Below are 16,419 nucleotides of genomic sequence, written 5' to 3'. Positions count from 1 at the left end.
CTGCAGGCACTTTAGACTGCAGTGACTGGGAGATAAATTCATACAGATACATTATCACTTGGCTCTTAAAAGCAGCTTCTAAAAGCCAGAGCAATTCTTGCTTTTCCTAGAAGTGTTTCATGTTGCTGTGTTACCTTTTCCTTCTCTTCTGGTGTTTCTCGATCATCTCTTCTCTGTCAGGTAAGGACCTTCCTCACTTACTGTAGTTATTCTTAGGTAACATACTGTGTGTGGGCTTCATCAGGGCCAAGGTTTTATCCTTGAAACTTCAGTTAACTTCTGCATGACCAGAACTTCGTATCTAATGCTATTTATTCAGCAGACTTACAAGGTACTGTGCAGAAACAGACCACAATAATTCATAGTATCCTTTCTCTTCCACTTTTCACCGTAAGGTTTTCTTGCATGCCAGGACTCTAAAGAAGATATCAGTTTAATTTTAACAGGCTTATTTCAATATATAAAACTATAAGTAGAATGAAACCTGGAGATTATTTTCCCAAGTTTCAGATACTTATATTGTTGAAAAATGAGCAAAAAGCCACAGCAAATTGAGTTGTGAAGTCCTTTTGTCCTGAAAACACCAAACATACGGAACACTTAAAATGAGAAGTAACACAAAAAGCGACACACGCAATGGAAAAGTTGCAATCACGACAAAGATCAGACTTGAAGACAGATTCATGACCTATGCTGTCATTGGGAATCGAGTATCAAGGAATTCTCCCAGCAGACAGTGAAAGTAAACAGGCTTTCTGGGCACGGTTGCTTTTCCCTTCACCTCTAGTCCCTGCAAGTGCTGCCTCAGAGAGGAATTTAATAGATTTGCTATTGTTGCTCCATTTTCTAAGAGCACCTTTTGCTCATCATGTCAAATTTCAGTTCTGCCTGGGCTTTTGCCTGGCTTAAAGCTCAGGTACATTTGCTAGCTCTCTGATGAGCAGTGCTCATTCATTCTTGGAGCATATACAGAATGACTTGCCAAACTGCACTCACATAATGTACTCCTTTTGCAAAAGCCTAATGTGTTTTGCAGGGACTGATGCACACCACATACCTTTCTCCCCTCCATCCTCTTCAGGTGAAGGACCGAAACAAAATATTTCCTTCCCTTCCCCTCCCCCCTCTCCCCCCCCCCAACTTTATCCTTAGGGTCTCCCCACCCATCTGCTCTCAACTGCCACTTCTAGCAAGTCATTCGTTTTGTGGAGTGTAACACAAAGCAAATAGCTCTTACCAACCAAAAATAACACTGAGATGGCAGGCAGGAAAGGATGCTATCTTCTTAGGTCTCTTTGTCTTAAAACTTTCGGTTATTTAGTTGAAACAGAACTTGGATTTGAACCATTTCTAAAAACAGCTCTGCCAAAAATCACACTTGGGCCTTGCCAAGCTTTGAATAATTCAGATGCAATAACAAAATAGCATTTTGTCAAATAACCAAAAAACTGTAACGAAAGTTGTTGCAAAAATGTACCTCGTTATTGGGGATGGAAGAACACGTAATTACTTTGCCAATTTCCTGTACTTTTTTTTCCTTGCAGTTCTCGCGTTTTTCCACATGATGGCAGCTGGGCTCCGCTATAAGCCTCCTCTAGACAAAATCTTAAAAAGCTGCTTAACAAAATCTTGGTTTAGTGAGGTTTTTTAATACCTTCAATTAAGGTGCAACAGCACAATTGTTTTTAAAAACTATCCTCTGTCATTCACACAAAGAAAGGGTTATTCAGACAGACTTTGGTGGCATGGCTCCACCTCTCCGTAAAGAACTTCAGTTGGTTATAGATTAGCTTAGACTGAGCATGACTAGCAGAGCCTATAGCACCCCTTCTGAACTGAGACATCAGTACTGAAGAGGATGAGAAACTTGGAGCCTTTGGCTCTAGAAGGGCTGTGTTGCTGTTGTTTGCTCCATGTTTCTCCGCTCTATAACCACTTTTCCATGATTTAAGCCCTGAAAACCTAATTCACCAAGCATCAGCACAAGAAGGTGACAGCACAACTGATGGCAAATTCTTAAACTCTACATTCTTAGCCAGCCCACAAAGCTCCCCCTTCTCCAGCCAGAGCTGCCAGAGCCGGGCTGTTGCCACCGCAGCAGTTACAGCTGCATGGCATTGATTCAGCTTCATCTGTCTGCTCGTCACACCCATATACTAACATCAGGCTTGTATTAGGAAACTTTGCTATGGTAAACTCCATCCACATCATACCATCTGGGGGACTAAAGCAAAACCTCAGAGCAGCCTGAATGCTGTATTAGCATGTTCTGACCAGTGCAGGGTTCCTGAAGGTGCAGTAAAGGTAGGAACACATCGCCATCTCTTGGTAAAGCTTTGGAGATGACTGGCCCAGATAAGGAACACCAGTGTCCATCTCTTCCTCCAGCTGAAGGCCCAAGAGATAATGCAAGAACAGAGTATAGAGACTTCTAAGTTCAAACTAAGAAAAGTTAATTTTCTCCACAAAAGTAGAGGAATCAGTAGTAATATGCCCACGCCTCCTAGTAGGTTATAATACAAAATGGAAAACCTGAGGCATATCCATTGCCTGTAGCTGAACAGTGAAGACAAGTTGTCCCAAAATGGTATATGGCCAAAAAGGCTTCCCATTATTTACACTACTCCTTGCCCCCAGCAACTCAACACCTAATCACTGGCATTGCCCTCTGCAGCCAGACAACCCAAGGGCAGCCCCTCCAGACTCCAAACTAAGGAGTCTGGCTGTCTTCAGGCCAGGACTGAGTCAGGTTCTGCAACAGATAAACAGTCAGAAAAGTTAAAGTTGCAGACCCAGCCCACTAATCTTTCCCAAGCTTGGCTCCTAAGTAAGAGAGACGCTCCATAGGGTAGGAGGTACTCTATACACAAGGGATAAATGCAGCTTAAGCCCAGTCATGGCATTTGAATTTATATTAAATAAAGTTACAGCCAATCTTTTAAATTCGTATCACATCAATGTCATCTCCTCTGGTATGTCCAAGCCAGAGATGTGTTCTTCCCTCACTTTAGATAAAATCTTCAGAAAACTGAACTTCATCCCATAACCAGCTAAAATGGGGGGAGGACACTAGTCACCAGAACATCTGAGATAACACCTTGACACCCTGGCCTGATAACAAGTCCTCACTGGGATTTTGTCACCTATTATCCCATATGAGGAAAGAAAGCATCTCTTAGGGAAAAAAGAAATGCCCATTAAAATAAAAATAAATCATAACGATGATCACTGAAATAGAGGCTTCAGAGATTCCAACATTATTAATCCAACATTCAAACTACATGGGGCAGGCCAAAACATCATTTCAAGCTTGCAAGATTTGTGCTTTTCTTTAAACGGGAGCACTGGGAACATTGTTTGATTTTATAAATGCAGGTAACAAAATACCTACAGGAGTAGGAACTTTAAAAGAATAGTCGTAGTAAGATTTTATAATGAGCTATTTCAGCTCCCTCTGGTTCTTTTAACAGAGGCACGTAGCAGTCTTGCTCTAGTTCATGCCCTGGCAGAGGACTACAGCAGGACTTGTCATGGAAGTCCCCACCTCAACTCACAAACATACCTAACGAGCTATGCGTATCAATCCTTTGTGTCCAACCCCAATGCAACAGACGAATAAATGTTACACAACAAGCACTGGACCTTAGCTGCTATTAAAATGAGATGCTAGTGAGTTTTATACATACATGGCTTGTTACTTACAGACTGCCAACACTGCTTTGTTTTTTCTCAAATCTGACAGGCTTGGATTCAAAGGTCCCACATTTCTGAGGCAGAAAATCCCAACATAAGCAAAATTAGCTATGATCTGGAGACTGTGCAGAAACGAGCATTCATCCAGACTGAATGGAACTGGAAATTCAGGAACACAGAACATTTTTCTAAAACTGTTTAATAAAAAAGTGTGAAGTTTCTTGAAAAACTGGAGAAACCCAAAGCATATCGCGTGTCACCTGTCTTAGTCACAAAGAAACACAATTTTCAAAAAAGATATTTAAGTTTAATACAAATTTTATACAAAGAAAATGTGAAAAAATACTTCCATATGCTAAAAGCAATTATGCTTCACAAATAAGGCCAGCTAGGCTATTTTTGACACAACTGCAATTCACGAATAATTCTGTTCTCGCTTTTTTCTTCTAATACTTTTTTCCCTCTAATATGGGTACTAGCTGGAGACTGTACAAACCGCATTCTTTTATAAACAATGGGAGAAATCAACATGACTAAAATGTACAACAGAATGTACTGGAATGATATCATACAATTAATTTTCTCATATACATACATCACCTTTGCTTTGTTCAATGCTTTCGTTTTACACAACATACAAAATGGTACTACAGTATAAGTGTAACAGACAGCATTTTCATGGGTTACTTTCTCTCATACTGTACTGTTTCATGCTTACATAAAAACATAAATTCCATCATATAAATAATACATGCTCTGGCCCAGCATCAAAAGTCCTTTGCCCATGTTTCCTGATCCATGTTTTTCTCCACACCTAGCTCTTGTTCCATTTGAAAAGCTTTTCAAAATCCTTTTTAGAGGATTAAAAAGAAAGAAGAAGAAGAGGAAGAAGAAAATAAAACTGAACTGTGAAGCACAGGAAAACCAAAACCCTTTCTCATCTTTGATATTAGCGATAAGAAATAATGCCACCAACCAGCTGGTATTACACTTTCAAACTTTCCTGATATTAGGCTGAAATTTTAACTTGTCTCTTGTAAACAATTTTAACAGTCTGGTCACTGTAAAAAGCAATGTAAATATGTATTTCAGGTCCACAGATTGGAAATGTTGTAATTCGCCTAATACAATTAACAGAAAAAAAGATACCCTTCGTCATTTGGTTGCTCAACAAGAAATTCTACAAGAGTTTCAAAGTGCAGAAATTATTTTCAATCCCAATGCAAATCAAGTTGTTCAGATTCTCCTGATTATATTATTTGATGCATAACTGCAATTTTCTGAGACCAGTTTTCAGTGTTAGCTTGTGATAAGGCTATTTTAAACCTTTCTTTTCCAACTTCAAACACTCTTTATAAGTTAAAGTCAATACAAATATAAAAAGGAGATGGTACTCTAACTTTAATGACATCCACAAATTGTACATTATTTACAAAAGAAGCATAGATTTAACATGGATCTTACCTGTCCTCAGCTTTTCTAAGCCAGCGCTAATGCTTTACATTAATGTAGTGTAGTTAATGCTTTGTACACATATACAAAGCTAAAGTCTGAACCTTTGAGGTTAATCCAAAGAACTGTGTTTATTTTTCACATCTCTATTAGATTTATTTTTTCCAACAATTGTATGGACTTCTTGTTAGCAGTTAGACTCTTCGTACTTGGACTGGCATTGTGGTCTGAACATACTGAACTCCAGTTCTCATTGCTACTGTCCCAGCAGAAGGACTTACCACTACAGGAATGGTCTGTGAATTAAAACCAAGAGAAACATATTGTTATGTTAAAGGTCATATTAACATGACCACAGAAATAGAGATTTATTTTCCAGGGAAAATCCAGAACAAGTTCCAATTTTGTGCAAGAATTAATACCTTTATTACCACAATATTACCTTATTCCAAGGCAGAAAGTAGTATATTACTTTCCTAGAGCCAAGAGTTTTTTACTGTATTATTACTACTTCATAATTACAGGGACAGTTGTTCCTATAGGTAATGTACACACTCTGCCTATGCTAGGAGAATTAGGTTTTCAAAGTTACTATGTCCAGTTACATATTTTCCCCAAATTAATACATGGGGAGACAAAAAAGGGCTAAGAAAATCCTTTGTCATTTGAAAAAAAGTTTTGATGAATCAAACTGGAGTACAAAAATACCCTTGTTTATAAGTATATTCCTGTTACACATTAGTTAAATCTTTTTTTTTTCTTTTTCCCAAAAGGAACTCCTCCATGCATTCAGTCTACACAGAAGAGAGCAAAGAACATCCGTTTAAACAAAAAAGTACTTAACTTTTACACAGATAGATAACAAAAACATCAGAATTACTGGGAACTGTCTTATACTCCCCGTAAAAATACTAATATAGAATAAATTTTTCACTTCCATCATACAGATCATGATTTATAAATCTTAATAAATGAAGTTTCAGGACATCTCCATGGGTGGTAATTGATTCTACAGATGCAGAGACAAAGGCACAAGAATGTTAAACAATCTGGAAACGGTCACATCACTCTGGAAGATCTGGAAAACGATTTATTGAATCTTAAGCCTGTATCTTAACTTTCCTACAAAAACGTGAGAAAGTTTAGAAATGTCTGTAACATACAAATTGCAAGTATGTTTTGATACAATTCCAGTGATGGATAACTGGTGATCAAACAAATGCATCCATTTCAGTTCACAATATTTAGCGGAAGAATCAAGAAGTGAGAATTTGAGATATCTGAAAGGGATGCCCAGGTCTTCCCCTTACTGTTAGTGTAAAGTTCCAGAGAGAACATGGAAGAAGAAATACAAGTTCACTGAAGCCCAATGTCTCCCCACATTGTTTTAAGAAATCACATTAGTGTCTTGATGGTATTCACCAAAGGTTGTGAATATCCCTACTGAGATGGATTACAACCTAGAGTGTTTATCAGCTCCTTTTTGACAAAGTCTATGCCTTCCAGAAGCCTACTCATTCCATTCCCTGGAATGCAAAGATGATGAATTCAAATTTTTACAATATTTAACTGCAGAAAGAATAAAAACCAAAATGAAACCAATTTTCTAAATAAATTCAAGATTGTTGTCATTTTACAATGATTTCAGATGTGTAAAGAGAGTTCAGTGGAAATGGTACCCAGAAGATATACTGGAAGTTGTTCAGAGGGGAGAAGTTCCTACTTGGAAACAAAGTGCAAATTGAACCCTAAGGAAGCCATTGTGTAAGTCACTGATAGTGCTATAGGCGGGGACGTTAAGGTTGCCACAGTTGTCTTTTAAATATACACACTTACACAAATGAAAAAAAAAAGTTTCAGTTATTAGAGTGAACGGGATATGGAATGTGCAAGACTCCTTAAATGTGTTAGGATCATTCCCTGAGAGGTAAATTCTCCACCTCTGCCAGCTTTTCACATATGTACATTTTGTATACATATTAAACATGCACTAAGGTTTAAAATTATTTAAATTGCACGTGCAATTGTTAGAATACAGAGGTGTCTGTAGCTGTGCAAGACTAATGCATATACGTGTACAAAGTTTTAAACATGCAGAAATAAAGGTTGAAACCTTTCAGATGTTCCACTTATGCTTTACATAACTCAATACACTTTGTTTTACAGAAAACTGATGAAGGTAACTGCCATTTTTCTGAATATTACACGAAACCACTCTATGATTTTAGAACCTCTCAGCTATTCACAAAAGAACCTAACTTCACTGATGTTTCCTATTTGACTTTAAAACACACAAAACCTTGTTATGGGAATTCAGTCCAAGTAACTTCATGCCAATCCTGCAAAGGTGCACAGTGCTCTCAGTTGAGACGAAATGAGTTGAGTAAAAATGCTTAGGAATGTGACAAGTCATGACAGCCACTATATGCGATACATTTTGTGTGTGGAGTATGACGGCTATGAAACACCGCGTGTATGTGTGGAGGTGCATGTATTCCAATGCACACAGGCGTGGTATGCTGCAGCTGGCGGGGGAAGGTGCATGCATGTCTGTGTGAACACAGAGAGAGAGAAAGACAGAGAGAAAACTTAGCAAATCAGGCCTCACAGTCACAGGATGAAAATGAATTTAAATTATCTAACTTCAGGCAGAAAATGAACTGAAGTTACCCAAACATGGGCTTCTCAGCTGAACCCCCCACTGAGACAAGGCATGCAGTTCAGTTACCAGTGCAGTATCAGCATTTCTCTTTTGGTAAGAACGTCAGCTCAGCTGCCGTGCTGACTCTGAAGTGAACACCGCAGAACACCACGAGTTGAAAGAATGTGATAGTATGGTGTGCAAAATCCAAAAAAAGCAAACTCACTTCTGTCCCATCTCCGGTGACTGATACTAGGGTATTCAAGTGTCCTTGGTAAAGTTTTCAGTGGAAAAAAACAGGTCTGAACGCAATGCTATTTCTCGTAATTTCATAACGCTAATGTGCAATACTGCATGGGAGATACACTACTGCTGAATGCATATATTTTTTCCAGAGTTACTGAGATGTCACAGGAATATCAAGCATAGCTCAGAATTCATTAAATCTCTTTAGGATACCATAGACAAAAAGATATTTTAAATGAATTCTATATATTTACATTGATGTTGTTTTCAAGTATATACATGAAACGGACAAATAACTAACACAATAAGGAAAAATGGAAGTCTGACTGTCCTCAGTGCCTTAGCTGTTCTTACTGAGAGCTTCTCAATCTTTGTAATAATCAATGGATGAAATGATAGGGTGGAATGTTGCACAGCAAAATAGGACATTTTGCACTGCAAGTTGAGACTACACCAGTGAATTCATATCTTGATAGAACAGCATACGGAGACAACCCCCCAGAAATACTGAGCAATTTTAATGCCAGGAACAGTACTACTGCAGACTTTAAATGATTATATTGTACTTACAATTGTGGGTTGAGTAGTTGGAATATAGGTGGTGGTCTGCGGTACCTGGACCAGTTTTATAGGCTGGTTGCTTGTCACACCTGTTGCTATCTGCAGAGACAGCACAGGTAACCTCAGTAAAAGTCTCAGCTTTTACATAAATTCCACCTAGTCATTATTATTATAATATGAAATTTATGTTGGATGTTTTGTTCGTGTTAAAAATTTGTATCTTAATGAATTCACAGGTTACTTCTTTGTTAATAAAACAAAATTCAACTTATGAACATGATCAATGTATACAGCATGATGTTTCAGGTAGAATACCTATTCGAAAGCAATTCCAGATTATTATAACTGGAATATTCCCTGGCAAAAGTTTTAGGTAATCCCATCCCGTATTTCTCCAGTAATTCAAAGGTTGTGCTGCCACAGACAATACATACGAACTTCAACTGAGCCAAAGTTCAACTAACTTCCCCAAAGAATTCAGGTGGAACAGCACATCCTTTTTCCCCTCTTTAAATGTTTCCCAAGTTAATCCCTTAGATGACATGTCAAGCCCAAAGATCTAACATCAGACAGTAGTAGCAAAAGTGTCAAGAAATGAACACAGCTCTCTAGTTTACTATGCTTCCCAATTCTAGAGGACTATCTCAATGAGACATCATGCTGGAATCACAATACTACAAAATTAGTTTGCTTTTAATATTTTAAAATACAACAAGGTTCCTACGGATGTAGGGGATCATGTGTAAAGGTTTGAAGGATCAGCCCCCCCCATAAAATTTTTCATTTAATAAATCTTGCAAGGGCAGAAGAAAAACGGTGCTGAAATTGCTAATAGTCAAGTCCTACCTATAAAGCAAAATCTTCTCTATAAACATTTTCTATATATGCAATGTTAAGTCCCTTTTATTAGAGCATTTGCTCATCCTTGCCTACTGAATACTATCAGAGTAGATGCTATGGAGGATTTCGTAACTGCACACTGCTCCGTTAACTGTAGATCCAGGTGAACTGTTGTATCAGTGTTATGGAACATTGTGGTACCCTAGTGGCAGTCTGTTGTGATAAAGTAAGTTGATTTGAATGCAGGTCTTGAGCTTGGCCTCTGAACCCCCAGGCAAGAAGGGCTTGGAAGTGCTGCAGTCAGTATTGCTTATCAGAAGGCAACTTGTATCGAAAGATCCAGACCAGAAGCTACACTGATGGGTCCTGGAGAGAGAGAGAGAAAGAGGTCCAGTCCCCCTTGGCTGGAAGGATGAGTCAAGCCAACACAAGGTTTTATTGGGAATGAGTGAAGGGGAAAGGGTGTTCCCAGAGGACAGAAGGAGATTTTTTGCCAAGATGAAGGGAAAAAAACAACACAATAACAACAAACAAACAAACCAAAACTCCCTGTCTTACTCCCCAGATCACACTGTTTGAAATACGCAAATGGTTACAAATTCCTGGATGATCCAGGGAAGCCTTTAGGGGTAGGTTTCAGAGGAATCTTACATGCTATTTTAGTTTGAAGTGACCATAATGATACTCACTGTAACACTCTCTTTGCTTTTATCAGCTGAAACTTCCTTCTCCTTGGGGGTGCTGGCTGTTTCTGTGGGTGTAGGCTGCACACTTGAACTGGGCTGTGATGATTTATTTAATGTTTCTGTGCTAATTTCAGTATCAGTTTCTTGCTGTGTTGCAGTAGCTAAAGGAAAAGAAGAAAAGAATAGCCACTACTCATGTGTGACGGTCCACAATCACTCTTCACAGGCACATCTGCACCCATGTAAATGAGGAATACTGAGTCATTGTGTATTACACCCACCCTAACTCCCTCAGCTACGAAGCATGCAACCCAGAGTAAGATTACCTGACTGTGTGCAAGATTTCATATGCTCAGGCCAGTGAGCTTGTTGGCAGGGATAGTCGCAGTAGCTAGTATTCCAACAGCAATAAAAGATGGCCTCTTTCTTGCAGTTGGCACACCACTGCTTCTTCTTAGTTTCATCCACTGCTTGCTGCTTTTCCATTTCCAGCTGCTTCTTCACCTCAGCAATCAAACGATCTCTTTCTTGTTCCAGACTCTGACGCATTTCAGCCATTGTCAGTTCTAATCAAAATACAAATAAAGATGAATTTTCTGTTCCCCCCTCCAACAGCAAGACCCTTCTTGAAAAATTGGAGCAACATTTGCCAGCTTCCTACTTCATTACTATGAAGTAATCAGCATAAAATATCTCTTGAAGAGGGATTATCCAATGATGCATTAAAAAAACAATTTTTCTGTCCTATCAAAAGCTCTCTGTGGCCTAAATTTGTCTCAGAGGACTGAACACCTGTTATTTACTATGCACAGACAAAAGTACTTTGTGTATGGATTGAAACGGTATCCACTGACCAACACAGCACATTCTATAAGGTATTCTGTCCTTGACATGGCTAATTTGTAGTATCATATGATGAAGACAATGTATACTTCTAGCATTTAAATTTTTCTATTTGGGACAAAAGATAGACACAACATTTTGAACTGTCACTTTCATACCTAGATTATGCTTCATTTCTGAGAGTTCCTGTTGATGTAACCATTGAAGTTTTTCTATCTCAATCCTCAAACGCCGAATCTAAATATTAAAAAGTTAATATGTAGTAGTAATAAACAGGGTGCAGTGAATACATAACTATTATACAGAAAAACATGCCCATAACAAAGAGCTTGATCATCACTTACATTAAGGCTCCTTTTTATTAACAAGAGGAAAGTATTCTATTTGCTTGCTAGATTTTCCTACCATAAAAAGTGCAGGATTGTTTGAAAACAAAAAGCACTTTTATTAAATTTGGACTTCCATCTAAAATTAGTTGAGTCTCTAATTTCTCTAATCAGAATCAAAAATCTGTTCCTCAGTTTTGCTTGTATTTATTGGTGTGCCATTTGATTTACTTATTTATTTTAATGAGACCAGACTTAGGAAAGCAAGTTTTTCATTCACTATGGATTGGGAATACAAATATTGTTGCTCAAAACTTCAACTTCCTTATTTTGCTTAAAACAAGCAAACAAAACATTACACACTTAACTCTGAACTTTCTCTTGTTCGCATTCATTCATAGTTTACACTGTTCAATCTGCTTTTGCCAAGTTTAAAGAAAACTCTTTAAAGAGTAGTAAACACTGTATGATAATATGGACAGCATTTTTTTTAAAGTATTAAATTGATGGTCATAATGAAATAACTGGAATAAACTACCGCACTACAAGTAAATTAAAATCTTCTGATAGGCATCTTTTTGCTTTAAGAAGTTGACAAAAAAATGTTGAAATTTAAAAAAAAGAACTTCAGTTCTGTTTTAAACAAGGTGATACAAAGAAATCCTCAACAGAAGCTAGACAAAATACCTTTAAGGATCTTTCTGCTTATCTTATAGAGCCCACCTGATATTTTTTCTGTGTTTTTCTCTACCACACTAATCATTACTTCTATAACAGCACAAAAATTATGATCTCTAGATAGCACTCACATATAATGTATTATAGGAATAGCTACACAGTACTATATGGTTACATGGTATTTTTATACCATGTGAAATAAAGTTATTTATTTTCACAACTTTCAAAGTTAAATAGAAGCAGTGTTTTTTTTTTTTTAATCTTACACTAACCTCAGCTATTGTACTTCCAGTGGTATTTTTTGAAAGATCATTATAAATTTCAGTCATTGTTCCTTTGATGGCATCCATCATCTGAAAGACAAAAATCAAAAAAAAATCTTTGATATACATTTTTAATAGATACCAGCTTACCTTTCATTTCAACCACTCTAATATGAAGTTCTATTACTATCAATGTCACATATCTGCATATATGTTTACCCGGATCTACTTTTAAAGGACTATTTTAGAAGGTAGAAGACGACATTTTTCATCAGGAGTCTGATTTTTTTAATTGTCCTGAATTGGTGAAGAGCTTGACCTTCTAATTACCAAGACATTGCCACTGAAGTCAGTTACAAACAAAAAATTTAACTGAGTTTGGGGGAAAAGACAAATTAAAAAAAAAATCAAAAAAAAAGAAAAAAGAGGAAAAAAAGGCACCTACTGACATTGCTTACTACTGACAATCCTACCAAGACCATACGGTCAAGTGAGAACACTGAAAGTTGATAGTCAAGATTAATTCTTATGCTTTTAATGCTTGTGTTTTAAAACAAAGCTACATTTTTGTGTATGTGTTACTAAATACAGATAATGAAACATTAATGTTTACTGTAAATATGATGCTGTGGAGCTATCTACGCCTTTATAAGGAAATACCAAGAATAGGCCAAAACTCAACAGAGTGTAACCAAAAGAAGCAATGGGGAATATGAGAGCCAAAGAGTCTAAAGTACCTGGACAGCCAGAGCATATCGTACATACACTCTGGCTTAGAATGGCAGCATTCAGCCAGTTCCACAATGATGGTTCAGCACTCTCATCAAAGTCTAGCTGTTTCTACCCAGCAGAATGAGTATACAACATATGATAACTTAACAATTATTAATTTCACAATAAAGTTTTTATTTCACAGTTTAAAATTTTAGAAATTTGAAAGTTCATTTCACGACAAAACTTAAAGAAAATCTTATTCAAGAACTTACTTTGCTAGTATATTTAGCAATATCTGCAGCCACATCAGCTGAAGCTGTTGCAATTGGCAAGTCTGTATTAACTGAGGAAGAAAGTGTATTTGCAGATCCAGAACTTGTAACCATAGAAATCGGTTGAGTACTTGTAACCAAGGTTATAGTTGATGTGGAAGTGCTCTGGGTGATCTCTTTCTGCTGCACAGCTATGGAAAGAAAACGTACAGCAGATCATCAGTCACAAACAATTATGAAAATGAATAGGCAAACTTTTTCTAATTTTAATGTCCATTAAATACATGCACCTAACCATTTCCAAGATTTGTCTTATTTATACAATGGTGCTATTTAATCAACAGATTATACAGTGCCCAGTCACTGAACTGATACATTATTAACAAGGCTTAAAGGTGATGTAGCAAACAACTTCAAATCTTACAAGTTTAGACTGGCCAATGCAAAAGTCTCCCTTAGATCCATATTCCTCCCATTTGGGTACTTCCCCATCCCATTTCCTAACCTCTCAATTTGGAGAACTCCCAACTAATACCATATGTATAACCATAACTTAGTCTTTGACGTTTTCATTTGTCACCATTTGGAAACATACTAATGAAGTTTTTTCATTTTTTGTTTTCTAACAAGGTTTAGTGAGCTACTGTTGAAGACGGTCTGTTTTAGTCTCACTTCCTGGTGTTATTTGCATTTTTTTATTTTTTTATTTTTTTACTAATTCTACTAATTATTATTAGTTTTGAGCTGTGATGTCTTTAATATACATACATCCAGCTCAAGCTCAGCCTTTGGCTGGGTGCAGAGCAAGGAATGCAACATGAGATTAACTCATTAAAGCAAAGAATTTCTTCAGAGAATTAAACAGGAAGAGAGTCTTGAGTTAACTCAAACAGGAAAAGCTTTCTCATCCTTGCTCAATATTTCAAATAATTTTAAAGCAGTTGGTAATTCAAAAATAAGAGCAAATACCTTTCACCTTTACATCCCTAGTGACTTACCTGCCTTAATTTTTTTAGACAACTCCTTTAAGATCGTTTTTAACGATTCACATTATAAAGATGTCTCAGTTGCTGATATCTTCAAAACACAAATTACTGAAATATGATAGTTCTTCAAATTATCCCTATGCACTATTTTTATGTCATTTCAGTATGTACAAAAAGCTGTATATTTTAGAATGTTTTCATGTGATATTTCTAGCGTATAATACTTAAGACTGAACATAGCTATGACGCACTCAATAGTATGTTGATAAAACACACTCATGGGCTGAACACTGAAAGTTTAGTCCATATTATTAAGCTCATACTAAGGCATGACTATTAAAAATAAAACACCAAATTTCCCATTTATTTCTCTCACTGAATATTTCTGTACCAAATTTGTGCAGTCTATAAGCAGAAAAATAACACTTCTTCATCACTTCTTGAATGAGTCACAAAAACAGTTTGGGAGCAGAGAAATGTCACTCTGGTAAATGTTTGTATGTGTCCCCTGATACGTAAGCCTCTCTTCTGTAAGAAATTACTGGCTTGTTGGTAGCATTAGCAGAATGGAGAATATATCTGCATGTATCTAGCACACCTGAAAATAGTTCAGTTGATTAATTTGAAACTACAAATAAAGCTAGATTTGCATAAAGCTGCTGTTCTTTGAACTGAAGTAGTTGAGGTGCTAACTTACATGACCATGTGCTTACTATTACAGAAACCTCTGGCAAAGGGATGGTAAGAAAACAGTTGTGAAAACACTGTAACATGCCAGACTGTTTGCTCAGTGAACTGGAATCAGAGTCCTGTTAGGAGTTGATTCTTCCCGTCAACAGGGATTTCAAAGACAAATGCAGCCTGGGTGATTTCATTGTTAACAAATTACTGTATGAAAAAAACCTGTACAAATCAGCTTCTTGACAGATAAAATAAGATCAGTTTGTAGATACTGAGATAGTGGTGGTAATTGTGCAACTGGAATAGAGTTGATGATTTTATCACGTAATCCAGAAAATAATTCTGTTTACTCTCTCAAATCTGTGACAGCTAAGAATGGCAAAAATATTTTACAGATACATACACAAATGTTTTGTCATTCAAATACGGAGACATGTCTCTAAATACACACCAGAAAGAGCAGGTATGGTGAGTAAGTTGTTGTATTTTAAAGTCACTTAGAGTAGAATCAGACTTTGAGATTTTGTTTATACAGAAGAATTCCTGGTTAGGCAGCGTTGGAGCACTGAGATCACTACTGGGGAATTATGGCATCATGGGCACATTGAGTTAGAAAGTGTATACCTTTAACTGCTTGTCTTGTCTGGTATCTTGTGCCTTGAGAGGACTGAGGTTGCTGTGACTGAGACTGCTGGTTCTGCTGCTGTTGCTGCTGTCTCTGCACCTTCTGCATGTGCCATTTTTGAGAAGATGTCTGAAATTTATTTGAAGAATTCCACACTACTCGCTGCACAGCAGGGGCTGTTTCCTTAGGCAGTAGAGGTCTCTGCTTTTTCACAGGGCTTCCAGTGGCTGCAGATGGAGCACTAACTGTAGAAGTAGCACTGGTAGTTGCTGTCACACCAGCTGGTGGAGTCTGGGACGCAGAGCGGGTAAGAACAGGAGTTTCTGGTAGAGGCTGGGTGCTTGCACTGGAAGAAGGTGGAGTTTTACCTACAACTAAACAAACATTAAATTTAATGTCAGCTTTTCGCCAGCAAATCTGACCCATAATTTTACAGCTAATTTTTGAAAGAGTCATATGCACCTTCCAGACTACTTTGAATTATTGTCCTCGAAAGGTAGTTATAGAATCACCTAGGTTGGAAAAGAACTTCAAGACCACCAAGTCCAACTGTCAGCCTGACCTACCAAATCCCATGTCCCTTAGTGCCACATCCATGTCTCTTAAATACCTCCAGGGATGGGGACTCCACCACTTCCCTGGGCAGCCTATTCCAATGCCTGACCACCCGGCCCCAAGACTGAGCCCTGGGGGACACCACTGGTGACCAGCCACCAACTGGACTGAACTCCATTCCCTAGGCCTCTTTGAGCCCATCCACCCAGGCAGTTCTTCATCCAGCAAACTGTGCACCTCTCCAAGCCCCGAGCAGCCAGTTTTTCCTGGAGAATACTGGGGGAAGCAGTGTCAAATGCTTTACTAAAATCCAGATAAGCAACATCCACAGCCTTTCCCTCATCTACTGAGGGAAAT

At 37.6% G+C, this 16,419-nt stretch overlaps 1 protein-coding gene across 12 annotated transcripts in view; it reads right to left on the bottom strand.

Annotated features, from left to right (window-relative positions):
* Nucleotides 1-3,978: 3,978 nt before the first annotated feature.
* Nucleotides 3,979-16,419, bottom strand: part of ZMYND8 (zinc finger MYND-type containing 8) — a 77,631-nt gene continuing 65,190 nt past the window's right edge. For 8 of the 12 annotated variants that reach the window (XM_083802171.1, XM_083802169.1, XM_083802176.1 and 5 more), the window contains 8 exons: nt 15,507-15,881; nt 13,216-13,406; nt 12,239-12,319; nt 11,121-11,199; nt 10,446-10,685; nt 10,123-10,280; nt 8,603-8,692; nt 3,979-5,441 (listed from right to left, as the gene is read on the bottom strand). In XM_083802171.1, the coding sequence (XP_083658297.1) occupies nt 5,340-5,441; nt 8,603-8,692; nt 10,123-10,280; nt 10,446-10,685; nt 11,121-11,199; nt 12,239-12,319; nt 13,216-13,406; nt 15,507-15,881 (1,316 nt within the window). In that variant the 3' untranslated portion in view covers nt 3,979-5,339. Of the gene's footprint in view, nt 9,800-10,122; nt 10,281-10,445; nt 10,686-11,120; nt 11,200-12,238; nt 12,320-13,215; nt 13,407-15,506; nt 15,882-16,419 lie in introns of all 12 variants that reach the window. The other 4 variants (XR_014573173.1, XR_014573174.1, XM_083802177.1 and 1 more) reach the window with 4 other exon arrangements.

The sequence above is a fragment of the Anser anser genome, assembly GCF_964211835.1.
Source record: "Anser anser genome assembly, chromosome: 16".
NCBI classification, from domain to species: domain Eukaryota; kingdom Metazoa; phylum Chordata; class Aves; order Anseriformes; family Anatidae; genus Anser; species Anser anser.
Note: the sequence above shows the minus strand (reverse complement) of the source record. Positions and strands in the feature narration are given on the sequence as shown.